General features: G+C 37.2%; 2 protein-coding genes and 2 non-coding genes across 7 annotated transcripts in view; 2 read left to right on the top strand and 2 right to left on the bottom strand.

The window, feature by feature from the left end:
• Window positions 1-7,422, bottom strand: part of LOC127957132 (spectrin beta chain, non-erythrocytic 1) — a 75,411-nt gene extending 67,989 nt beyond the window's left edge. Inside the window, exons 1-2 of one of the 3 annotated variants that reach the window (XM_052555521.1) lie at window positions 7,013-7,392; window positions 6,507-6,614 (exon numbers count right to left, since the gene is read on the bottom strand). The gene's annotated coding sequence lies outside the window, so the exon portion shown is untranslated. Of the gene's footprint in view, window positions 1-6,506; window positions 6,615-7,012 lie in introns of all 3 variants that reach the window. The other 2 variants (XM_052555524.1, XM_052555520.1) reach the window with 2 other exon arrangements.
• An 11,670-nt stretch (window positions 7,423-19,092) lies between these two features.
• Window positions 19,093-19,165, top strand: trnam-cau (transfer RNA methionine (anticodon CAU)). Its single transcript has one exon. It is a non-coding gene; the product is annotated as a tRNA-Met (tRNA).
• Window positions 19,166-20,142: 977 nt separating this feature from the next.
• Window positions 20,143-27,882, bottom strand: part of LOC127958797 (latent-transforming growth factor beta-binding protein 3) — a 37,527-nt gene continuing 29,787 nt past the window's right edge. The window contains exons 18-30 of one of the 2 annotated variants that reach the window (XM_052557773.1): window positions 27,577-27,699; window positions 25,648-25,764; window positions 25,434-25,559; window positions 25,170-25,340; window positions 24,990-25,073; window positions 24,786-24,914; window positions 23,851-23,988; window positions 22,943-23,083; window positions 22,510-22,638; window positions 22,067-22,228; window positions 21,561-21,650; window positions 21,334-21,465; window positions 20,143-21,247 (exon numbers count right to left, since the gene is read on the bottom strand). In XM_052557773.1, the coding sequence (XP_052413733.1) occupies window positions 21,096-21,247; window positions 21,334-21,465; window positions 21,561-21,650; window positions 22,067-22,228; window positions 22,510-22,638; window positions 22,943-23,083; window positions 23,851-23,988; window positions 24,786-24,914; window positions 24,990-25,073; window positions 25,170-25,340; window positions 25,434-25,559; window positions 25,648-25,764; window positions 27,577-27,699 (1,694 nt within the window). In that variant the 3' untranslated portion in view covers window positions 20,143-21,095. Of the gene's footprint in view, window positions 21,248-21,333; window positions 21,466-21,560; window positions 21,651-22,066; window positions 22,229-22,509; window positions 22,669-22,942; window positions 23,084-23,850; window positions 23,989-24,785; window positions 24,915-24,989; window positions 25,074-25,169; window positions 25,341-25,433; window positions 25,560-25,647; window positions 25,765-27,576; window positions 27,700-27,882 lie in introns of both variants that reach the window. The other variant, XM_052557772.1, reaches the window with a different exon arrangement.
• On the top strand, window positions 23,730-23,802 carry trnam-cau (transfer RNA methionine (anticodon CAU)). The gene has a single exon. It is a non-coding gene; the product is annotated as a tRNA-Met (tRNA).

Genomic DNA, 27,882 nt, shown 5'->3' on the forward strand with positions numbered 1-27,882 from the left:
GTTCATGGCAAATCAGCATCGTCAACTTAATCTTTGCAGCGACACAGAAAACACTATTTTATTACTAAACAATTAAATGTCTCCTTGCATATTTTGGAACCAGCAGGACATTCTGGGTTGAGCGAGACCCCACAGAATGAGCGAACAGAGCGTAATATATGGAGAAATAAGCAAACCCGAACCTCATGTCTGCTGAACAGAAACATAAAAATAGACATAGCCAGACTAGACTATTTTAGAACAAATGATGAGCTTATTGACGATTTTTTTTAATAATTCTTGACAAAAATAGAATATATTTTTATATATATATATATATTTTTTTTTTTGCCTAGTTCCTATGTCAATGGCCCAATGATGATATGATGAGCATTTACTACATTTTACAAATGCGGGCCAGGAAGCGGGTCGGGTACAATATTTTCTTTTCCTTTTTTTGCGGTCCAAGTTGCGGGCGGGTTAGTTGAAAATGTCGGTCGGGTGCGGGTTATTAATACATTGACCCGCGCATCACTGGTGTGTGTGTATTGCCATGAGACTGTATTACAGAAAAGTATACTGCAAAAAAACTGTTAGATGTGATTCAGGAATCTCAGGTGTTTGAGTGGTTCCCTCCAGAGAGAACATGCAGATCTATGAACTCTGAGCTAGAAGAGGTGAAGTTCTAAATATAGTCTTCTCAACTAATACTGGGGACTGGACTAAAAAAGCCCTGTCTCTCCACTGAGAGGACACTGTGGACACAGAGTGCTGTAATGCACCTTTTTTGTTAATGATACATAAGTATGTAGTTGTTTGAGCTAAAGCAGCAGCTGCAACATGTTTAAATGCTACGGTTCATTTAACATCAAAATAATACCTGCTGATGTCATGACTAGCTTTCATTGAATAAATGTAATTTATTTTGTTTACTGTATGACTTCATCGGTGTATTTATGAGCATGCTTATCATCAGTTAGACAGCCTGCATTTTCAATAGAAAAATTATGTCTATCTCTAAATTCTTAGATTTTACTCACCAGTGTGTGTGTTCGTGGCTTAAAAGTTTAGCACAGATATATTTTCACTCGCTGAACACTGATTGAGCGCTTCAGAGTTCCGCTCTCCATCAAGCGATCTGTACTTTTTCAATTCATTTCAAAGGACACACAGCGCACCTGTGTTTGCCAAACTGTAAACTCTGTGTGAAGGCGCACGACTCACCGTCGCTTTGCTAACAGCGCTGTTTCTCAAATATGCAAAGAGAAAGAGCAAGAGTCTTACAACACTAAATTGACACGCTACATGTTAACTATATTCTTTGTTGTATTTTCCTGTCAAAATAATGGAGCTCATTTAGAATTTTTCAGCTTTTTAAAACAAGCAGAAGATATGCTGGTTTCTCCTGTAGTGGGCGAAGCTAATGCACAAATGGCAATCTCACTGGCCAGCACTGATCTATTACCATCCCTGTTTTGATTTCAGCAACTAGCAAATCATAATACTCATGACCCCAGCAGCTCATCAATCCTTAGTGCATTGTATATTGTTAGTATGTTAGTAGAATTAGTAGTAGTATTATTATGTAACGTTAAAAGTGCTATACAAATAAAATTGACTTGATTTAATTTTTTCTTGTCTTCATTTGTTAGCCACTTTGGATAAAAGCATCTGCTAAATGACCAAATGTAAACGTTATGCAAAGAAATGTTTAAAAAAAAAAAACAACAAAGAAAAGCATATATACTCTTGACAGTGAGTCAGGTAACCTGACCGACCCTGTCAATTTAGGACCGACCGAAATTTTTTTTTTTTTTTTGCTTTTAGTCCAACCGACTTGCCGGTTGTAAATTTGCCTTAAGACTGACATTTTTTTTTTTACTCTTCAAACAACTAATACAAAAGCAATAAAATAATATGAATTATATTTGAGTAAGTATTGTAAATATATTAATTGCCTATGACTACATACAAACGAAGGCTACGTTCTTTCTTTTAAAAAAAACCTGTGACGTCATCTATGTTTACATGGAAGTCACACTATGGCATGTGCGTTCGCTTCCTTTTCATACTCTCATTCATGTCTATATAGCCTGCATCAAAATGAGGTTTGCGTCACGATATGCTAATTTGTTTAAATTCATACCTACGTAATCACCATCACCAAAATGTACGCTTTTTTTTTTTTTTTTTTACATTGAAACTTTAAAAAAAAAAAATACAGACCTACCTACCGACCCTTTTTTATTATTATTATTTTACTGTTACTGCAAACCAAAATATTTTTAAGGATGGCCTCACACTATATATGAATAAGCAATTGTGACAGTGCTTTTTCTTCAAGATTAAAATATGTTAGAAAGGGATGCAACGAATATTCGGCAACTGAAATTATTAAGTTTTTATTGCATAAGCAAAAAGGCAGAATAATATGTACCGAACACTGACTAACGTGGTCAAATAGAGTTAAGCACTAATGCAGCAAACATGTCGGCAGTGTGCAAGTATTTAAAACTATCAGAGAAAGACGCAGAAATCATTACAAGCACGAAGTCACACCACGGTTTTGCTTCTCTGAGCAACATGAGAGCGTTTCGGTCCTGAATGAATCATTCGTTACATGATTCGGTTCAATCAAAATGACTCCCTTATTAACAGTGACTTGCTGCCACCCTCTGGTAGTTTTCATTTCACATTTAAAGTTTCAAATATTTCAAATATCAGTATTTAACATTTAACGTTAACAATATTAAAATATTATGTATGCATGATTAACTGCCAGTTAAATGCATTCATGTCCTGCATTAATCAGTGTGTAAATGCATCTAAATACCTTTTTTTTTCTTCAATATTGCACACCCCTAGATGCCAGCTATTCCATGCAATTGGCTGAATATAAAATATAACACCTCATACACCATCCTAACCCTTGCCAAAGAAGAGTTTAACTTTAGGTTGTTTACAAAAGAAATCTGTCAGTGTTCTTTTCATATTCTCTCTTCATCAGCCCTTTCTTTTTCTCATGGTAGTTAGCGAAAGCAGTGACTGGGTGATTGACAGCTAATATTAACCAATCTAAAATCTGCATTGAAGTTAAGAATGTACAGATAAAATCTGTTAATATATAATTTGTAATTGTGATGCTACTACATTTTTAGTGAGTGCTCCTAAATTTTTGCTGGTGCTTCTAACTTTTTGACATTGAGCACCAGTGCTACCAAGTAAAAAAGTTAATTCAAGCCCTGAGCTGTTCATTTCCCACCTAAACTTCTAAACTGCCATGTCAATCTAACAGATCCACCCAGTTAGAGAGACCAAAGAATCATATTTACTGCAATTATACTGGGCTTGAACATGTCAGAATTTGGCTCTGCAACACTGCTAATGGACTTAAAATACTTGTCAGATAAACTACATTGACTGCAATATCTCTTGCCCAGACATTAGGTTTTGTGGAAGGTAAAGACATTTACTCCAAGCAACTGAGCTACTAAGAGACATTTGGGAAGCTGTCCAGCTGATTTTACATCGGATTATATCGACCTCCCCTTTACCCTGCTCTGACATAGATACCCAACACCATATCAATAATTATAATAAACATATCTTGAAACCTTTCCAGTGACATGAATTTCAAGCTATACAAATTGCTTAAATCAGTGGAGGTATAGCTGAGATTCTGGAACTGACTCTGGTTTGCTTAGTGTTGGCCGATCGTCCAGCTGACCAGTCACACAAACCCTAAATGCTGATACAGATCATATTATCATTGTGCCCATCTCTGTGCCCTAGTGTGGCAGTCGGCAGGAATGTAGGGGCATTAGTGAAAACAAAAGCACCGGCAGTAGTAATGATGACTTGGCTTAGAGAAACACAGCATCCTGTGCATCGGGACAATAGTGGTCTCACCCACAGCAACATACAGAGAGAAGAGTACGGGGGGGATTTAGACTGTCAGCACTCTGGGGGGCCAAAGTTGCATTCCTCTCACTGGTTCCACTATACTGATGCATCCATCCATTTATCTCTTCATTCATTCATCAACCAGCAAACACAGCCACTTGCAGCCAATGATTCATCAGTACATCTGAGCAGATCTGTCTGTCCATCTGTCAGCTAACATGATTCCAATTATCTCTAGTTCAATCTGTCCATCCACACCCATCTATGAGGTTCAAGGTCTCAGCAATTTCTAGAGCAGCTCAATTATTCAAAGAGCTCAAAATCTACTGGCATAACAGGAATGGCACATTTGCATAACTCCAAATATTTGTATAGCTTTTATATAGGGCTGCACGATTAATTGAAATTAAATCGGAAAGGCGATAAATCACAATAAGGCAGAAGCTGCGATTGTCATGCGTATCTTTCAGTGAAGCACGGTTCTGTGATCAGCAGTAAATCTCCATCTGAAGGCCAGAGGGCGCTCTCGCGCTGAAACCCCAAATATGCCTTGCAGAAGAAACCCAGGAAATCCCTATAGCAGTTGCTGAAAAAACAGAAGATTTAACTACTTTCACAACATATGTTTTATCTGAGTTAGTCTTCTTGTTTTTATTATAGTAAAGTATATAATAATGCATTGGTAATCGACATAGCCCTAATCACTGCTTAGAATAATATGAAATATGTTGCGTGCCTTATTCTGTGTAAGAAGCCACATCATCTCACAAGGATTTATTTCAAACACTCGACTGACGTTATGAAGTGAGTTTGGAGTAAAAACTTATTATCAAATGTGGCTTTCTGATGGAGCAGCATTTACTACACAGAGCCATAGTTCACAGACAAGCTACACATACAGCTTTCAACGATTTCTTCTATATCATAATGGCGCAATTAAATCGTCCGTGATTATGAACGCAATTTTGCGTAGCTTTTCAGTGAACTATGGCTCTGTGTAGTAAATTCTGCTCCATCAGAAAGCACGTGCTTAAGATTTACTACTGATTACAAAACCAGCTTTACTGACAAGATGCCCATGAAAATCACATTCGATTAATCGTGTAGCCCTACTTTTATATAAACAAAAGATAAAACACTGAAATGCAGTTGACAGCATTTCTCCAGATTTAGTATGAGAAGCACATTAAAAACTATTGATTTCCCATCAGTCCTACAGCAAAATCAAGTCTTGAGGACTAAACAAGCTTAAAAGTGAAGAAATTACTTTTTAAATAAGTACATTTCTAATGCATTATATATTTATAATATAATTATTATTGATTCTAACAATTCAGCATTACATTTCTCAATATGACTTAAAATTCCTAAAACTGGGTGGGAAAAAAAGAGAGATTTGTTCTGATACAAATGGAAACCATAACTAAGTTCTGTTCACTATCTTCAATTTTGGTTCAAATGAAACATCGGAGTTCTGTTCTTTTAAAGAACTTCCTGTTGGCACCAGGTTATAGGCTAACTTGCTAGTTTGTAGTTTTTGCACACTCTGTTCAACCGGAGACTCCTGTTTAAATGTGCTTTTATTTATTTGTTCTATCTGCACAGCAACAATACGAAATGCTAAAGATAATGAAAATTCTGTCGTTCGTTATGACATTCCACACTTTCTTCTGTAGAACACAAAAGCAGATACTCTGAGAAATGTCTCAACATTTTTAAATACCCTAAAGCACAGTTAAGTCATCAGGTTTGGAACAACATGAGGGTAAACAATGTCAGTATTATTATTTTTGGGTGAATTTTCCCTTAAAAGTTTGTATTCACAATCATGGATCATCACAATATGATATGACTAAATCAGTCATTTCAATAATTGCATTGTTGGTATATCTCATAATGTGCTACTTAATGAGATACTGAAATAGGACAGCATGTGAAAGAGACAGAAATAAATTCAAGTTAAGGACTACTAGTAAACCTATGATTGAACATCCTATAAAACGTGATTAAACCAATACCTCAACTCACAGACAGGCAAAAACAATTCTTTCCTTTTATCTAAAGACCCGCTGAGAGTGATTATATAAGGACCAGATCTCAACATTTCCTATATTAACTGTTTAGATAGCACATACAGACAGTACATCTCGTACTCAACCACAGAGGAAGGAACGGACAGAAAGTTCAACATTATTCACCTGCTGTTCAAATGGAAGAATATTGTCACGTTACCTGAAAACTGATTCAAGTCCAGTACAGAGACTAAAAATAAATCAGTTCTACTCAAACGAGGGGCTCAATAAAGAAGGGATACTATGCAGCGCCTCGAATTCCCCATCCAGACGAGATGAGAGAGAGCTCAGCCTGCCCAAATGAATGAGACACTGACGGTCAACAGCAGCACGAGCTGTAACCCCCCCTCCATCCTCCGCCGCATGCTGCGTTAATGTCATCAAATCCCGTGTTCTCGCCCTATCACTCCATTTATAGAGCATGCAATAGCAGGCACTGTCATGTCCGATTCAATCGTTAAACGCTCTAATCTGCCAACGATAGCCTTCCAAAACACTGGCATTAAATGTTGTTGTGTAATACAGTTAAGTGCATTGGGTTTACTTATCTACCTGTCCTCCCTTTCCACGGCAATTTGGCAATATCGTAGTGATGTTTTTCTCCAGTCTTGGATTCAGACCGCGCAACAGCTAGTGAGGCCACGCATCCCCCTCCACCACCTATGACAAAATCAAAATAACACAGCAGATGGCATGCAAGGAGCCCAAGATGCGAGCTAAATAACATTGCATTGCATTTAAAACGCCAGGTAGCCTCCGCACGCACACATAGCCCTCACATTAGTGTGCTGAACCGTAATGTTTGGGTGGAAAGCTCACATGATAGTCTGGGCAGGAATGAATGTGCGCGGTGGACGCACAGACACACGCCGAAACAAAAGGCGAGCAGCATGGTCATTCACACTCACTCTCTCACACACACGCGACCCGTGCGAGATATCTGAACGTTACATTACCTCACAATTTTGACAACCGCAAAATGCGTGGTGGCCATTGTTAATTCGCGACGACTAAAGCTTGATATTTAATGAACAGTCATTACAGCTAAGCAGACTTACCTATGGCGTGGTTGTGTTTTCAAATACAACGAATCTCAACGTTTCTCTCGGGCGAAGACAAAGCGGAATGGTTTCGTCCAGCTCACATAGGTGTTTCTGGTTTCTTCCCGTTTTAAAAGCCAGATAGCTCTCGATAGTTTTCCGTTAAATCCGCATCCTTGTGTGTGGGATATTTTTTTCCTCAGCCCGAGTAGCGCGGGCGGTTATGAAACATAAAGCGAATCCCTCGCGTGACGGTGAGCTCAGGTACGTTAACCACACAGATTTCAAACCGTTATTTCAGTTCTTTTCGAATATTTGAATTCCTTCGTAATTGTCATAAAGCCTTGTGTCCATGCGACCTCCGGCGTGTCGCTCTCGTCTGTCTTTAGTCCGAATGATAGACGAAAGAATGAATGATAGCGGGGGAGGGGGGCTCAGTCGCAGCATCTATGTTTCATACATACTGCTAGAGCGAGCGCGCGCCTACATACAGCAGCGCGTGAGGGGCACATCTGATTATTATGTTAAACGCATTTCGCGCCCACGAATGAACAACAACGAGCGAATTAATTTAACTGTTTTTCTATCAAAGACAGTGTGGGTAATGCCCGTGGGTGCTTTAAAACAATAGTTGTGTCGGTGAACATTAGAGGACACAGAGTAGACTACTTGCTTGTCTTGCCCAGGGATGGATATTTGCCACCATGATGCTTATTAAATCAAGATATAAGTAAACTTGTAGGCACCACGTGGTGTGACATACTGTTATTTGGGTTGCTTGAGTAGTTAAAATAATATTATTAGTCTAATCTGTCAAATTATACTGTAGCCTATAGGCCTACATGCTTACATGCTGGTTTACCGATAGCATCATCTACCCAGACAAGGCAAGATCCAAAGCAAACTGGGCCCTTTGTATGGTCACCAGTAAAATGTACAGGATCTTGGTAGACAATGTGCTGACAATCTGGCAATCAAAAACATTAGCATCCTCTCCCCCTCGCAATGACTTCTTTTCTCTGATGTGTACACTGGTGTGAGGGCGGGACAATAGACATTAGCAAACAACAATGATCCAATCAATTTCAAAATTGACTAAATCAAATCCCACCCTACATTTGGCCATTATGGAGAATACCATGATCCATGCGCGTTGCTTTCCTCTGCATGTAAACAAGGCTCAGCGTATGCATGTTGTAGGTCAACAGCATCACACGCATGTATTGTTTATGTGCAGAGATACTCTCAATAATGGCAGAAGACGGTATTTGGAGGAGAAGAACTGTTAAAAAAGCAATTTTTGTTTTCTTTGCACACAAAAAGTATTATCGCAGCTTCATAAAATTACAGTTGAACTCTGGACCTGGGAAAATTTCAGTTGCTTTACTGTCTTTGGAGGGTCAGAGAATCTGATTTATCAAAAATATATTTATATGTGTTTTGAAGATGAATGAAGGTCTTGTGGATTTGGAACGACATGAGGGTGAGTAATCATGTTCCCCCTCAGCCCGTTTGCAGTCCCAAAGGGCCCCTTGTGCTAGATGTTGTGGCCATCCGCTTTTTGCTGGCAGTAGTGATAAAGGATAGAATTCCTAATGTTTATCAGAAAGGGATGCCTCTGATTGATTCGTGTCATGAAATAATAAAAGCTTCAAGACAGCTTTGCTCTTGACTGGGAGTTGGAAATGGGGCTCCTGAAGATACATGAAAGAAACAGGGGCCCCTGTGTGACTTGGGGGATGGGGTCTTCGATTCATTTGGGGTGGAGGGGCCAGACTGCTTGGGGCCTCTGGGCATGTGTCCCACATGCTGGTCATAATCACAGACCCAGAACATAAACAATGCTTCAGGCCATGAATTTGCCTTGAACAGGCAATTTGAATTAAACATAATCGAGCATAATTACCTTGCAGGTGATGAAGCATCTTTCTCCAAAAGTCAACATATTCAAGCAGTTCTGTACTGGTCCTAGTGAAGAATACAAAAAAATAGTGTAGAATGTTCCCACATAATAAAATACTCTTGCTAATGGAGCATATAATGGAGACTGTCATTGACATTTACATAGCAGCAGATATGTATTCAAACACATCCTTTAAATATGCCAACTGACGATGTTCATGCCCTTATCTAATTCTGTTGGGTCTCACATGTCACTTTTAAATTTACATATCCTAGAGATCTTTTTAGCCGTTGCTCATTATCTGAGTTCTCTGATGCAAAAATTGTTTTAAGGGAACAACAGTTTTGCTCAGTCTGAACCAATAGACACTTCTAGATGCACACACTCTCATAATGGGCTCTTCAAGACACTCAGGCATCTCACGTTTATGCACAAGTATTCTTTTGATAATGATATTATTTTAATCAGATGAAAAAACGATTGTTGGTTATAGATTACAGATCAGGTTTCTTCCTGACTGAGGAGTTGAATTGAATTTTTCTGCAGTGATAAACGTCTCTTACTAATGTCTGTCTGACTCTCTCTTTTTATCTAAACCTCCACCCCTCCCACCTACAATGGTCCACATCCCTGTACCTGGTCCCCTCTTTTGAAAGAGAACACAGTAGTGTGGAAGACAAAGGAAAAGAGCTGAGTGGGCAGCACTGAGTGTCTGTGGGTACTGGGGCCCTCTCGAGCTGGGACAAACTGGCTGAAGCTCTGCTTACATAGAACTGCTTTCTGCTCACTACAGCACATTCAGTCTCTCATTCTTATTCTGTTTTATCTTTTAATGTCTGTCTGTCTCTCTGTCTACAGATTCTCTGTAAATCTGTCCTACTGTCCTTATATAAAAGACATGGCAGTGTGTGTGGTGAGGTTAAGGTCGGACAGATTTTGGGATTGTCAAAATGAATTTATTTAGTTTATATAAAATATTCTATTATATACATATATTTATATATAAACAGTTGTTTAAAAAGTGTGTGTGTTTCTGTGAATTGTGTTACTTTTATACTGACCAAATGATCCCCTAACCCTAAACCCACCCCTTACAGAAAACCAGTTTGCATTGTTACATTTTCAGATAAACATCATGTACTATGTTTAAATCTTTTTTTTTTTCATCATGGGGACTGCAGGCCAAGGTCAACAATTTCAGGTTTTACTATCCTTGTGGCGACATTTGGTCCCCATAATGTGGCATAAACATACAAACGTGTGTGTGTGTGTGTGTGTATGTATATATACAGTGCAGCATAAATGAGTACACCCCCTCTGAATAAATATAGAAGATGTATTTTCTTAAAGATCACTAATGTAATTGACATATAAATGAAACATATTAAAAATATATACGTATATGCCAATATTTTCTGTAAGAAAAGTTAATTTGCCTGTTTTTTTTAAATGAAGGATTGCAGAAATTAGTACACCCTAGATCTATTCTGAAAAAGTAAAATATTCTAGAACTTATTATGTTCTCCAGAACTTAAAAGTATAGTGCTCTGACCCTTCTAGGCACTGAGGGTACAAGTTCAGGACAAATTTTCACATCTGTGCCATTTAACTCCTGGAGGACGACTTCCTTAAATGCTCGGGTCTTTAATGGGGAGTGTTGCTCAGCTCGTCTCTACAGAATAACCCACAGCTGCTCAAGAGTTAAGACTGAGTGAAATACATGTCCACTGAAGGATTTTCACCTTGGGAGAATGAATATATTCATCTTCATGCTGAATAAAATGCCCAGTAGGGAATGAGGGGAGGGTATCATCTTCTGCTTCAAGTTTTTGTATAACATCACACAGTAGTTTGTGAATTCATGGCAGCAGTGATAAAGCACAACTCCCTATATATATCCTATACATACACATATGTGGGTGAAATGATGAGCACAGTAGTTCAGTCTGTGAGTGTTTGTTTGTTTTGTGTGCAGAAGCAATTATTTTTGCCTCAGGCTCAGTGCATGTGTCCAGTTTTGGATCTCCAAATCTGTTGGCTCTAACCACCAGGGAGATTGTGCTAAGATAGATGGAGACTTTCAAATCTGTTGCTGTACACACAACACTCACACCGCACTGATGCTGTTTAGACTGTGTAGTTCTTGTTTCTTGATACCATTGACTGATGAGGTACCCTGATGCTGAAGTCACAACTGTACCCAAGAGAGACCATATGATTAAACGCAAATACAAACTACCATGGCCCTCCTTTTCCCTTTCTCTCTCTTTCATCTCTCCTGTATCTTTATCTTTTCCACTCTCTCTCTCTCTCTCCGACCTACTAAAAGTTATTTATATTCCTCTCACAACCTCCTCGAGTCATCTCATCGGGACAAGCAAACTATTTCTGTTCTCTCTCTCTCTCTCTTTCATTCTCACACCAACAAGTTCTACCTATCCTCCAGAAACAAGTTTTTGAAGGTCACCTAGCTGTTCCAGTTTAGACCACAAGAATTGTTGCAATAAAAATAGGACGTAGATGTAGGAGATATGGAGGCAGGCAGAGTCAAGGAAAAAGGGATCAGGATAAAGCCAAAGAGACTGCACAGTAATTTAGGCGATGACATTTGAGGCAAGAAGAAATATGTGGCTTAAATCACTATAGAAACCAGGTTACACTTAACTCTAAAAACAGTTATAGCAGTAATTCCTCTGAATTACCCAGAAACAAACAAAAATAAACAACAACATGAATAAAGCAGCAGGCTGCAGAAGACTGACCCAGCTCACTGTATATTAAGATGCGGAACCAAATCTTAAGATTCTTACATTAAACATCAACCTGCTTATTCAAGTTTTGACTTTGCACAATGCACTTGTAGTTTCTTGTAAAGGTGTCACAGCTATTATTTAGTGTCAGATTGGAATAACTGGTATGATGGCTAGGAATCCAATTTACAGGAGAAATAAAAAAGAAAAAAGAAAGTTGTGACAAAATTAGCAAGAGAACAAAATGGAAAATAGAAGAATGGGAAATGTGATTGGAACAGCGGGAAGATCATTTCTTAAATAGATTATATCTCTGGTATGTTTATCTCCGGCTCCTTCCCAGAATGTACTGTTTGGACAGTGGCAAATGATATAGCCCTTACAAGATGCTACAGATAGCTGTGCAAGTGTGTATGTGGGGCAAATTGTGCCTACGTTATGAGAACCAAATGTCTCCTCAAGGATAGTAAAAATGAAATCACCTACATTTTGAAGAACAGAATGTTACCAGTGTTTCCCACAAGGAAATAAGCTTTATAAATATACTAAATAACGTTTTACTGCTCATTATAAAAGTGGTGAAAGGTTTCGGCAAAGTTTAGGAGTAAGATTATAGAATAAAAAATATTGTGAGCTAAGTATAAATACAATAGAAACACTACAATAGAAAAACAAACGTGTATGTAGGCTACATTACAAAATGCACACTAACCTAACACAGATATCTGACAGTGACTACACAACTACACAAAGAATAAAAAATGATGAACAGATGAGAGGAGGAAGTGATGAAAATAAAGGACACACATTCTCACACTGTACTGGGTGGCATTATTCCCTAAACACACATTTACAATCACATTATCAGATTAGATAACCCAGATATCCCCAAAAAAGTTCTGCCCTCAAACTTTAGCTCAAATCTATTTAAATCAATCACCGACCTAAAATAGCCATCTTAAACCAGGGCGCACAAACTTACATACGGTTCCTCCCTCTCTCCCTCTCTCTCTCTCTCTCTCTCTCTCTCTCTCTTTCAAGCTCATTACAGCGTCCCATTCTGAATTTTGTAGAGTAAAGGTAACGATACACTGACGCTGTTATCATTAATACTATGAGCCTGGAGACACACGCTGCATGCTTCACTCTCTGAATAACTGTGACTTTGATACAAACTCAATCTCTGACCTCATTAGAAAGAGAGAGAGCAGCAGAGGGATAAAGAGAAAGAGAATGAAACAACATAAAGAGAGCAAGAAATAGAAACAGACAGAGTTTGAGGCTGTGCTGTGTGCGAATCGGGTCAACTGAGATTTAGCAAAATGAGGCGTGAGGTTTGTTCTGCTCTGGGTGAAACACACTTTCATGCGTTCCAGAATCAAACCAACTGGGATCTCCCGGTCACAAAACATCACTTGTCCTGAAAAACTTCTGTTCATATATAAAAGAGTGGCTGAAAACCACGTCAAATCATGCTACTCTACACTTCCATATGTGTCAGCAAGCGTGTTTAATTCACTAAGAGCATTTAAGTCACTGAAATGTGTGTCCTATATTGTAGCCACCTCTGGGTTTGGTACCAAGGGACTTGCTGACCTATTCAGGGGCGCCTTTCTAATTATACTAATTTAAGACTTAAAAGGGCTGAGGCCTGCAAAGCCAAACATTATCTCATGAGGATGAGCTGAACACGCAGACAAATTAATTTGAACGTAATATAATTAAATAACACATTATTCATTTGAAAACATATAACATCTCGCAACAGACTGTGCAGCTTACATAACCAAGTTATGCCTTTCTGTATGTTAAAATATCATTTGCTCCACCTCTCTCTTTTCTCTCTGCAACTGGAATGAGAGCAAGCTATCAGAACATGAGATGCTTCTTGTTGCTATGCAACCAGAAATATGGAATCGTGGGTTATTCTACCATCCAAAAGCAGATCTGCATCAGTGGCACAGTGAGGTTATGCACGTGAGGATCCTTAAATAAATGGCAGACAGACTTTCTAGATAGACTGTTATCCTATGGTGCAGCTCTAGGAAAATTATTAGGATAGAATAGTTATTCGAAAATAATTCAAATAGTGCATACATTTAATGGAGATTTGAGGAAGCGTGTTGTTTTTATTGATGGCATTGCTTATATTTGGAAATTCAGACTATAGGGAAGTGAATTAGTTTCATTCCTCAAATTTAGAACTGTGCATTTTACTATTAGATGGTGCATTAATAGTAGGGATTTCTCAGTGACTCTTCATGCAGGTTTCATCAGTAACAGACTGTTTAAGACTGTGTTTAATCATTCACTTGAATGGTTTGAAAGCCTTACTTACTTGTACCAATGCATCCAATGACAACGTTACATTTACATTTTATTTGTATTAAGTTAACAGTTTTAACAGAATGTGATATGAAAATAAACTAAAAACAAATAAAAATAGAATTTAATATCTTGGTGGCTCCACAAATTTGAAATCTTTTTTAAAAAATTACGTTTTGACAATTTCCTAATTTCTGATCTCATCTTTGACAGATTTCTAAGTACATCTCAAGATGAGTGTTACAAAAGGTATGACAATAAAAAAAAAAAAAAAGAATTCTGTCAATCTAAAATCTTAAACAAGAAAGGGCAATAAAAATAGGTGGCCAATAACAGATGTGCTGCAGAAGAAAGTGCATTTATTTATAGGAAAACAACTTCTATCCAGAGAAGCAACAAGAGAGGAGGAAATGGAGTGTAACAACACAACTGACAGTGTAGGTCACATGACAATGCCAACATGACAGATGTCCAGTTGTATGTCCAGAGAGCATTCATACTACACATATGCATACTATTTTAAACATACTTATCAAATGTAGTATATGCAATTTAGAACGAAGTGAGTCCTTGAATCATTCAGTCTAAAAATTGGTCCAAAAACACTAATTCATTCAAACACATTCACACAAACGTTATTGCTCTGAGCAAGTTGTCCATTGTGTGCTGGTTCCTGAAAGGCACAGGAAATAATCAGGCACAGGCACACAGGATAATTCCAAAACTAATGACCACAGTCCCGCTGAATGACAGCAAATGCCTACCATCAACCAGAAGAGATACGGTAGAGAAGTTAGCTGAGCAGATAAACAGATTGTCAAAATGAGGCTCCTTTTTACATACCCGATTTAAGGACTGTGAGTCATACTGCACACTGAGACAAAGAGAAAGTATTTCTGAGCTGAGGAATGACTCACAGTAGACCTAAACACATGCTATGCTCAGGGATGACAAAAAGAGACCGATGACAAGTGGGATGCGGAGGCTGATGAATGCAAGGATAAATAAGAAAGGAAATGTAAATATATTTAAATATATCCTTTCAGTCACACTCTTATCAATATAATCTTCTTTTTCTCCAACAATGGCATCACAGTGTACACATCCGAGTGGCTAAACTGTTTAGAGCAGTAGAACATAATGATCTTGTTTACTGAAGCCAGCCTTTGAGTCCAATTACACAATTTTCACCAAGTGGCTGTAACACTTTATGTTATGTGTCTGATGCCCTCCCACATCATGAATTGAAAATATAGAGATCTGAATCATGCTTTATCATCACTGACGTGAAATGTCCTTGAGCAAGGCGCCAAACACCAGGTGTTTCCACACAAACTGTCTCTCTGTAATTAATCTACTGTGAGTCACTTTACATTAAGACTACAATTTGACATCTAAATATAAATATGAAAGACTTAAGGATGGATAGACTAACAGACACATTCATATTGCTCGTTGGAGGACAAGGTGCCTTGATACTTCTATTTAACATGCAAATCGAATGAGATGCACGAGTCCTAACATTTGGTGTCACAGGAGTCCATTGGAGACAGTACTATTGATCATCCTGGCACCGGTAAATATGTTTATTAATTATGTTTCATAAATAGCACTGTACCTGTGTGATTTTTAAAATAAAATCTGCAATTTGTGATTTGAAAAGAATTAAAATGTTTGAAGGATGCTTTATTATAGAGGAGATTTAACATATGGTACATGGTCTATAAGAACTATTACAGAAATCATATATTCTGAACTGTGAGAATATATATATATATATATATATATATATATATATATATATATATATATATATATATATATATATATATAAGGAAAAATTATATTTTCTGTATACTTATGTGTTATATATTTTGATAGTGACAGTATATGTGCTTTTGACATATACATATATACAGAAACTTTCCAACAGTTTTAAGGCATATTAAGTTATTTAGCTATAATCAGTATAAAGGAAATCATGCACAATACCCATGAATAATACATGTAAAAATGTTTGATATATATTGACAAAAAATTATTAATATGTTGAACCTCCATACAGTGGACTGTTATTTCAATAAGCTCTATGCACGACTAAATGGAACTCCATTAATACGAACGTCAAATCACAAAACCCTATAGAAGTTATAGATATAGGTATTACATTATGTCAGGATTTAGATCTGCATCCATCCATAAATGCAACATTTACAACATCAACCTGATGAAAATACTATGTTTTTATTCAAATCTTTAAAATGTAATCGTTGTTAATCACCTCAACAGCAGACTCAAATATGAACACACACAGTTTCAATTTAGGATGCTCTAAAGACTAACTGAGGGAGTTATTTTTGCTCCACACAGGCCACAAAGAGAGAAAAAAGAGAAAGAGAAAGAGACAGAGATAGAAAGATGACTGCAAGATCTGTCTGTGTGTTGGTCATCTCTACAGGTTGGTGGTTTCACATCTGATTAATTCATAATTACAGCAGAATCCTTACTAATTTAATCAGTCATGGACAGGGAAAATGAAACAATTTCTTTTTCCTGGCTGGTGTTTTATCTAAAGATTTTGGACAATGAAACATCACTGTGTAACAGGGCAATGACCAGAATGAATAATAATAAATAAATAAAAAAATTAAAATATTACCAAACACATCACATGTTTTTCTAACCTGTAAATCCTGTAACCTAAGAAGGAGAACCAGTACATAATCTCTTGCCAGAACAAAATGTGACACAATTAATGACCAACCCCCAAAACCTATGGGTTATCAAAAGATAACAATCCATCAGTATCAGCTCTCTGATCTGTTTAGTATTTATTTCTTCTTCACATTCTCAATGTAGTGGTGATCAGTGCGACTGGAATGCTGGCGTCTTGGATAATGAGGTGCACATTTTTATAGTCTTTTAAAAATATGAGACAGTCTAGTAAGAATTCTCAATAATTACAGGGTTTTTTATTCATTTCTAGGTTTCAGCAATCTGAGATTAGAATGAAGACTTCCGTAAATGCATTCACAGTCAACTCAGATGCAGCTCGACCAGAGATGACAACATCCGCGAGTGCATCAGATGTGACCGAAGGTGTGTCAAACACGCCGAGGCAACAGATAATCACAAATATTCCTGGAACTGCATCAGTAAATATGATGTCTGGATCATCTGTGGTATCAAGAGCTTCATCCGCTTCTATTGCCGAGCCCTCTCGACAAACAAGAGCTGAGACAGCAGCAGGGCCAGTGAGATCTACAGCTGGGGAAACAATCATAGAGAAAGTTAAGATACACACTTTACCTGGAACAGAAAATGCCGAAAGACAAGAAACAACAGAAACAACAGTCACCACGTGTACAGAAATACAAGAAAGTGCCGATGTGGAAACATTGATAAATACAGCTCAAAAAACACCTGAACCTGAGAGAATAAGTGAAAGTGATATCATACAAACACATACAAGTGAAACAGAAGTAACAATTTTTGAGAAACCAGCTGAAATAAGCATCACACCCAAACCAGAATCAGAGACAAGCAGATTTCCTCGGACTATAACAGCGACAGTTAATATCAGGAGTGCGACTCCAATACCAGAACCGGGGACAGTAAGAGCAACAAATTTCATTAAAAATTTCATCACAACTAGACCAGACATTACATTTAGGACAGAAGCAGTTAGGACTGAAACAAAAGCAGATTTAATTGAAGGAAAACTAGCACCAACCACCATCATAAAAAGACCAAAAACAGCAGCAACAGGGCCATCTAAAGTAGAAACAAGTGAAAAAAACACAGTTAGACCACAAAAATCTCCTCAAGCTATAAAAACTTCAAATGGTCCAACAATAAATGAGGCTACTGGTATAAATCTTATAACTATGATTCAAACTGCCACTGGAAAACAAGCTAAAACACTGAGAAAACAATTAAGTACAGCTGGTACAGACATAACGATAAACCCAAACGTATTAACAACAAGTAAATCCACTGTAAATCATTTAAACACCATTTCACCAGAGAGACAGACTGCTAAAGTGTTTGAGAAGTTGACAACTCGGTCACACAAGTCTGTATCACCATGTACAGATAAATGTCAAACCAAATCTCCAACTAATAATACTACAGGCAGACGAGGCCTGTCGGATAAAACGTTTTACTCTGCCATCACTATGGGTTGCATATTGGTTGTATGTGGCCTTCTAGCTCTTGTTGTGTTTATAAAGGATTTTATTGTGTCCGACTAAAATATTTAGCATATTAAAAATGTTGGTTAATTGTTTCATGAATTGAAACTGAGTATTTGTTTTAATATGTAAATAAACAACTAATTGAATAAATAACTAATAACTAAACCTGTAATTATTCATTTTTAATAAATAACTAATTCATTAAGATCAATTCAGATAATGATTGTTGATTTCCCTCAGGTCATTCCAAATGACTTTCTTTCTTCTGTGCAACCAGTTTCAACTGGTTTTATCCATAAAATAGAAGTCAATGGTAATCAGTAAGTGAAAGATAATGGAAAAATATATTTTTTTGTTTTCCACAAGGTTGATCAAATAATGACAGGATTTATACTTTTTGGCGGAACTACCCATTGAATGCTCACGGAACATAGAAGATACAAATTGCTTACATTTAAAATTTGACCAGATCTAAATAAACAGTTCAAAAATATATAACTACAATAAACCTGATCATTGATCACTACAAGTCAATAAAAGACCCTGTACATCTGATGCATGTATCATTAAAAACGCGTCTGACTCGAAACAAAAATTAAGAAAATTGTATACCTGTAAAGGCAACCTACTCTACGAAGATGACGCTGATTGGCGGAATGCCTTGTAACATATCGGTCAGAGCACGCGATTGGTCCTGTGTTAAATCTTGGTAGCGAGCTGAACTAATTAGGGATCTTGACTCACGGGTGGCCATATAGTTTAAAATGTAAACAAATAGCACGTTATCTAACGGATACGAGGAATCTAATTTCACCCGTTATTGTGGTCAATATCTGTTGCTTTTCTAAGTACAATAGAAAATCACAGATTTGGACCACACTAGTAAGCGATAGATCACGTGCCCCTGCACGCAACACTCACATGGCCTCGTTGGCGCAGTAGGCAGCGCGTCAGTCTCATAATCTGAAGGTCGTGAGTTCGAGCCTCACACGGGGCATAGGTTTTTAGTCATTAAAACGGCAAATACACCCCGTGTAGCCATGCAAGTGCGCTAGTCTGGGCTGCGTCAGATAATATAGGGTGTGTTGCACCTGGTGTAAACACATTTTACAGAGTTTACTACAGAATATCTAACGAGGTTAGCAGCCGCCGGAATAGTGTAAACGACAGCATATGAGTATGAGCTTCGACAGTATAAAGTTTTACGGTTTATATAAAGAAAGTCTTGAATGTAAGCGTTTTATAAATGTGTCTTGGTGGAAGCGTTTGTTTTAGAAAGAATTTGAGCAATATTATATTAGTTTGGTTCTACTGCCCCCTAGTGCCATAAACAACAAAGAAAAGGATTGTGTTTGGTTTTGCCACCAGGCGGAGGTAGAAGACCACAGATTTTCAACATTATTAGCATGACTTTAATACTGGCTCAATGACTATAATACTGGAGGAATGAGGTGTCGAATGTGAAGAAGGTTGTACACTGACACCAAAACAAAGGGCTTGCATTTTATTTTTAAAACAAGTTCCCTAAATATAGTTCAGTTTCAGTAATGGTTGTGTAACGCATATTTCAATTTCTGACAGCCTTTAAACCAGTCACATCATAATGTAACAAATCTAAGAGCTGATCATTTTGTTTATCTTAGCGCAAAATATAATGTGCTATACTATTGCTACTTGATTTCGTTCTCTTTTAGAAGTAGCAGTTATTACTCAAAGTAAAATTAGACCAGTTTTTGGAATCAAGTTGTTGATATGATTGAGAATAGACCCAAAATTTTGTGTTCAATTAGGGATAATGTCTATGGAAAGACAAACAAGATGACAAAGTTTCCCTCACCATAAAGCCACTAATATTTTCTTAGTAAAATTGGCCCCAATTTCCTACATCAAAACACCCCACTACAGCATAATTATAATTAATGAAATAAAAAGGACAAATATAGAGAGAAAAATCACAGTCAGCAGCATTAAGCATTGAGTTTGACTTCTTTTTTATTAATTTATTTTCATTTCTTGGCATATGCACTTGTGTAGTTATTAGGTCTATTTGTTTCTGTGAAAAATAACCTTGCAGTTCTGTCTAATTAAGAAAGCAAAAAAGTATTTAAGAAACTGAAAAAGGTTTTTTTTTTTTCTTTTTTTTTTCAGTAGAACATTTTTGCACAATTTAAATGGTTCAAAACACCAAAATCATCACTGGCATCTTTGTCAATGACTAACTTCATATAAAAACGATAAGTGCAACCAGAGAAAGATGACAACGGTTGCATTATCAAATAAAGAAAACAATGTACAATGCATATTAATAGAACAAAACACTATCAACGGTGAACAACAAACCGACATCAATACAAAGGAATTTCACAAAAATCAAATGATCGTTGATATCATACCGAAAGCGGGCAGAAACTGATATGAAAAAACTTAAAAGTCTTACAAATTTAAATCTTAAAAAAAGAAGAAAAATTAAGAAAATAAAAACATAAAAAATACAATATTTAACAAAATATTGAGCTATAATAAAGTTAACCAAAACATGCTGAGCAGCAACACAATTACAAAAAATGAACCCACTTAAGTTAGAAGACACATTTCATCCAATGACAAACCCTCATCCAGCAACAAACACATTTCCAATGGGAGCAAACAAATATGAATACAAGTATAAAATAAAAGCAACATAACATCTTAATATTTCAGAAGTTAATGATTAATTCCCAACTTAAGAAAATGATTAACAGGAAATGAGCATGTGTAACATGAAATGTTTTTGTGTGTGTGTGTGTGTTTATGGGTAAATGCTCATAATTGTAGTTAAACTAGATTTGATGATGTGCATTAGTGGTGGCATATGAATTTTTCTGTATGTACATGAGAGAGAGCATGAGCCGTAAAAGCGTTAATTCTGTGGATGGGCCGCAGTGTTGTTACTGAGCCCTAGCACGTATACACACGTTTGGTCGGCGTGGCGCTACAAATCCGAGTTTACAGTGACATTTGTATGAACCGGGGGTGTTAATACAGCGTGCGTTCTTGCAAGGACTCTGCCCTGTCCCTCGGCCCGCACACTCATCGATATCTAGAGGGAGAAAGAGAGAAAGAGCCTCAAAACATGACCTTAATGGTTATGTGTGGGTGTGTTTGAGGATCTGCATTCATACTCACCTATACAGCGTGTTCGCGAGTGGTCCAGGACAAATCCAGTATTGCACTCGCACATCGTACCCAGATAGGAGCGCACGCATCGCCCATTAGCACAGCTGCACTCGTCTGAGTCTTCCTCTGAACTGACTCCCTCTAAACAAGTGAGAGTTACAGAGAGAGTCATGAATAACTCAGCCAGTTCTGAGACTTTCCATTGAGCTCAAGGTGAATAACACTGGCAAGGTCACCTGGGTTGTAACTGGAGAAAGCTGCCACTAAGTCCCCCTCTCCGTCAGACTCAGTCTCCAAATGCATCTCACACAACCTGTTAAAAAGCACTGCACAGTGCACACACATCGAAACAAAATAAGGGAAAGGTATGTTTTATATTTGATTTCATATTAGTACATCACAATTTCATCCTTTTCTACCTGCTTTTTCTATTACGTTCATAAAAATAAAAAAAATTCAGCAAGGATGTATTAAATTGATCAAAAGTAACAGTAAAGACTTCTGTATTTTACTTTCTATTCATCAAAAATCCTAAAGAAAAACAAAACGTTTCCCATTTTTAACAAAATTGTGAATAATAAATATGTCTCTTGAGCAGCAAATCAGCATGAGTTAGAATGATTTCTGAAGGATCCTGTGACACTGAAGACTGGAGTAATGATGCTGAACATCCAACTCTGCCACAAATATGTAAATGATTCGGTTTTTTTTATCCAATATATGCAGCTTTTTTTTGCAATACCTGAATTTCTATTTGGACAGGTCCGGCACTCTGGGCCCCAGCCTCGACCGTAGTGACAGCAGCACTCGGAGTACGTCACCGTTAGCTCATTTCGTGGCATAGTGCACATAAGATCCTCATCAACCTCCTGGAAACATATGTCCTTGTGCGCTGCAGTGCGGTCTGAGAAAGACAGAGATAAGCAAATGATGGAGGACATGAAAATAGAAACAAAATACAGAGGGTTCACAGAAAAAATGGCAAAGTAAGTGGAAACAAAGTTAACTCCATGCTAACACTGCTAAAACACTTTTAATGGTCCGTACTCGGCAGTCATGTGGAAAAGCGAGGTTCAGAGCAGTAACTTGTGGACTGCCAAGCCACATGAAATCCATTAAGGGAAAGAAAAAAAAAACAGTTTTCACCAGTCACAAGTCTGCATGCAGATTCCTTGTGATACCCACCATCATAGACGCATTGCTTGAGGGCTGCACTGAAGGTGTGTGGCTGCTTGCAAATGCAGTGGAAGGAGCCGGGAGTGTTGACACATCTCCCGTTCCTACAGTAGGAGGGATCTTCACACTCATTCACATCTGAAAGGTGCACCACAGACACACCCGTTACTAAAGAGATAGACAGAGAGGAGGACAGATAGAGAGAAAAAAGCAGGAGGGAGGAAGACAAGGAGAGAGACATCAGAAGCACACAGTCTTGGGTGAGAACTTCCATAAATGCCTGGAGGTATTTCATCTTCACTATTCCAGGAAGAGCAGTTGAATTTCTTAGGAAATGAATAGCCCAGCACATTTTGTGCCAGAATAAAACGGACCTTCTGTACATTACACTATAAGAACCATTTTTATTAGGAGTGTGATGTTCCCGTAAAACTATACTCACCAGCCTGCTCCTCAGGTGTGACACAGCTGTTACGGTCGGTGGCCAGAATCCAGGGAGGAGTGCAGATGCAATAATAGGAATCTTGGGTGTTTACACAGTGGCCATTTTTGCAATTAGAAGGGTCCAGACATTCATCCACACCTGAAGCAAAAAATGTTACATCAGGATACTTGAGTTTACAATAAATAAATAACCACAATAATATATGTTACATTTCTATTTCATTTTTTTTAATAAATCAAAAATACACTGGCTAGTGGCTACCGTTCAAAGGGTTGGGGTCTTTTGCTTACCAAGGCTTATTAAATGTTGTTACATGTATTAAAAAAATAAATAAATAAATAAATTAAAAAAACCTGAAAAATATTGGCAGAAAAAAACCCATTTCATTTAATACATAATTTAAAAAGTCTTCAGTGTCACATGATCATTCAGAAATTATTCTTATATGCACATTTGATACTCAAGAAACATTCTGAAATTTCAAAAGAACAGAATTGATTTAAAACAAGTATTTGGTAAAATTATACATTTAATTTAATTGATAAATTATTCAATTTCTGTACAGTAGGCTAAATTATTTCATTGATATCCTTTTTCTGTCATATTTGTCCAATTGTATTTTTCGTCATTTTTTATTGTATTACTGTTTCAACTCATTGTTTGTTGACAGTGAAACTATCCTGAAAGAACAGATTTAAGGGTTTAAGGGTCCTTTTGGGGGTTTTATGAATGCACTGACAGGGCCCCCTTACAGATAAAGGGTTCTGCGTACATGTGGGCCACAGCCTCGTTGGCGCAGTAGGCAGCGCGTCAGTCTCATAATCTGAAGGTCGTGAGTTCGAGCCTCACACGGGGCAGAAGTTTTTTTTAACAAGAGTCACACACTCAATTAAAAAAACACATACCAGTAACTGTGGGAAAGACACACTTCCTGTTAGAGGCATCAGGGACCCAGGGTGGGTTGCAGGTACAGTAGAACGACCCTCGAGTGTTCACACAATGTCCGTTGGTACACAGGGACTCGTCATGACATTCATCCACATCTACATGGGGAAAGAGACACAAGATACTGTTTTACAATGCATTTGAGTTTGATGAATATGAAAGATGAATGTTTATTGATGTGCTGGTATGTCAAATATGGGTGCTGTAGCCGTGTTATTCTACTGCTTTCTAGTGGCTGACACAAAACATTCTGCCACTAGCAGGCAGTACCGCAGCACAAAAAAATATTTCCTTTTCAAAAATCAGTATCATACTGGTTTTCTGAAAAATTATTTTATTTTTATTTTTGGTGATTTAAAAAAAAAAATTAATATAACCACTGAACCACTGCAATTTTTTTAATTACAGAGCCCATTAGTATGCATGAGAAAAAGAACTACACATAAGATTTACAATTGTTATTTAATAATTAAACAAAAAATGTATTCTTTATTGTGTATTTGTGAACACATCATGGCACTGTACAAAATATTGTACTTTTACACATCACTGTTCAAAAGTGTATTCATATTTTTTTAAATAAATCTCTTATATGCATCAAAGCAGCATTTAAACAATAAAACAGTAATATTGTGAAATATTGCAATTTCACAATATTACACCAGACGTCAGTGTCACGTGATCCTTCAGAAATCTGAATGCTCAAGAAACATTTCTTATCATTGTCAATGTTAAAAACAGCTGCGCTGCTTAACATTTTTTGTAAAAATCATGATCACAATGTAACACTGAAAAAGTCTGTAGTGCCAATCCTTTCTTTCCAAAAATATCGAGAAAATGTCCTTGTGAGTGTGTATATGGACAGTAAAATGAGTGTATTTGTGTGTGATTTTACCGATGCATTCCAGTAGATTGCTGTCATAGTAAAATCCCTGTTGGCAGTAGCATTCAAAGCCAGGCTGTGTGTTCATACAACGTCCCTCCTTACAGATCTCGTTAGAGAACAATACACACTCATCAATATCTAAAAAAAGAGAGCATGAAAGTCAGAGGATTTCATGTATTATGTGAGGGAGTGTGTTTCTGAATGCACATATACCTCTGTGCAAAGGCAATCCATAATCCATTTTTCCTTCCTCATGGTAAAATCCTCTGCCAACTGGACACAGAGAGTGATACTCCACTGAAAGAAAAAAAAACAGACAACATCAATTAAACACCGCTGGACCTATTAACCTTTCATCCATAAATAAATACATGTAATCATCTGTAATCTAACATGAGTGGTAGACGGGACAGGGGTAGATCTCGCAGTGATCTCCCCATCCCACTCCAATAGAACAGCAGCACTCCTGCTTTGTAACATTGGTTGCCAGGACACTATCACAGAACACGGTGTCATCTAGATTTAGGTAGCACTCCTTCTTATCATTTCGAACTATCTCAACTTCTGTGTGGAAAAAACAGAAACATATAACTGAACTTCACACAAAACAAAGGCAATGCAAATACATGTGTTCAAACACACTAAACCAACTCTCACTTTCACAGCTGTGTTTGTCTTCAGACAGTTTGAAACCATCCTTGCACACACACACATATCCACCCTGTCTGTTTTCACAGCCATGAGGCTGACACAGACTCCTTTCCACAGCGCACTCATCTATATCTGAGAGAGAGAGAGTGTAAAAAGGTGAAAAAGAGGACCCAGACCAAGATAAGAATTTGGGTGATGTAAAAAGTGTGAAATCCCATACCCTGGCATCGGTGCCCGACGAGCGTGTATCCTTTTCGGCACTCGCAGCGGTAAGAGCCCATCGTATTGATACAGCGTCCTCCCTGACATTTGGAATCTTTTTCACACTCATTAATATCTAAAGAAATCAAAAATATTCTGATTACTGATTTACATATGGTGTGCATTAGTGAATTGTTTCAGTTCCGCCCCAAAAATGTATCAGTTTATTGAGCAAGGATGCATTAAATTGATCAAAACTGACAAGACATTTATAATGTCAAAGGGATAATTTACCTAAAAATAGAAAATGTATCATTTACTCACCCTCGTGTCATTTTCTAAACCTGTAAGATTTTATTTTTATTTTTATTTTTATGCGGAACATAAAAAGATATTTTGAAGAATGCCTGTAATCAAACAGTTGGGTCCCCATTGACTCCCACAGTATTTCTTTCCCTACTATGTTATCAGTTATTTTTTTTTCCTAAAAAGAAAAAATTAAAGACAGACATCTTCATTTAACCTAAATCTGTAAATTAAAGTTATTTAATTTTAGTTATATAATTCATATACGTATAATTTATATAATTTCATATCATTTAGTTATATAATAATAATCATACACATAATTTGATTTAATAATAACCCATTTTGAAGCAAAAACGGAATGTTCTGATGAGCTTTGTGAAATTATACCTTGTGAACCTTTCAGAAGACAGTCAGCTCCCCTCAGAAATACATTCATATAAACCCCCAAAACAATATTGAGGATTTCCTTCCAATAGTGTGTGCATCATGAACAGCAAGTGGTCTGCCTGCTACGGTATTTTTCTCTGTGCGTCCGTCTTCAGCATCTCTGGCCTGTGTTAACGGGTGTTAACAGACTTCATATTTTTACATAAATGACATTATGCAAGTCCAGAACAGGGAGTTGTAATTGAGCAGAAAAATGGCTGGTTGCCGATCGCATAAAGGCCAAAGTATATTTCGGCATCACATTATTTTGGAAAATGTTGATATTAGTGATAAAATGGCGCATACCGCAGGAACGGTAAAATGGAAAATATTAGTGATTTTGGAACCGTGAAATTTTCAAATCGTGGTTTGCCTTGAAACCGGTAATCAGCCCATGCCTAGTGGGGACCAGCAAATATTTGGTTCTTCAAAATTAGATCTTTTGTGTTCAACATAAGAAAGAAACACATACAGGTTTTGAACGACATGAGGGTGAGTAAACATTGACAAATTTTTTATTTTTGTTTCCACAAAATGTGGAACAGCACAGTTTCAACAGTTTTAACAGTATCTGTGTTGATAATAAAACATGATTCCTGAGCACCAAATCAGCATATTAGAAAGGTTCTGAAGGATTAAGTGACACTACAGACTGGAGTAATGACAGGAATGATGCTCACCAAGGATAAATGCATCCTTGGTGAGCATCATTCGAGCATCACACTTTATTTGAATTTGTTTGTTATACAGAAAAACATTTATGGTCCTGAATGCTGATTGGTCAGTACTGTTTTCCGGCCATACCAAAGACTGGAATACACTAAATGACTTTTTAATATCTGAAGATATTTTAAAACCCTAGGCATCATGAAATGGCTGAATGTTTAAATGGTAACAGAGAAAAACTGGGCATTACAGACTTAACAACCAAAGATTCTGAACACAATAATCTTCTGCAGAAACTTGTGCATAGGAGATGTATGACAAATGAAAACAACATGTGCTCTACAATTGGCACAAAATATCAAACGCTTTCATATCCAAAACACTAAGCGGTTTTCTGTGAAAATTCCATCAACTTAAAATCTGCAGACTAAAATTGAAGACTGCAAAAATTTCTGCAGTGCACTATAGTCTCTCTAAAATTTGTACTGTAGTAGTAGGTATTATGTGCAGTATTCATTTCATGAGACTCATGTAATCACTAGCTGACCTTCGCAGTGGCTTCCCTCTAGTGTGGGCTTGTAACCAGAGTAACACTGGCAGTGGAATGATCCCTTAGTGTTAATGCATTGACCGTTAGCACACAGACGGTTATCCTGACACTCATTGATGTCTGTGAAGAGACGAAAACACACATAACTTTCAAGAAAACATATACACACACACATTCAATTCTGTTTATGTAAATATTGCACAGTATATTTACTCTCTTTAAAATGAACTTGTGCAGGAAGTAATAAAATCTCATTTAAAACCGTTTCCATTAACCAACATGTTGTTTAGTTTCATTGGCTGT

Source organism: Carassius gibelio, chromosome B5, assembly GCF_023724105.1.
Source record: "Carassius gibelio isolate Cgi1373 ecotype wild population from Czech Republic chromosome B5, carGib1.2-hapl.c, whole genome shotgun sequence".
In the NCBI taxonomy this organism is placed as follows: domain Eukaryota; kingdom Metazoa; phylum Chordata; class Actinopteri; order Cypriniformes; family Cyprinidae; genus Carassius; species Carassius gibelio.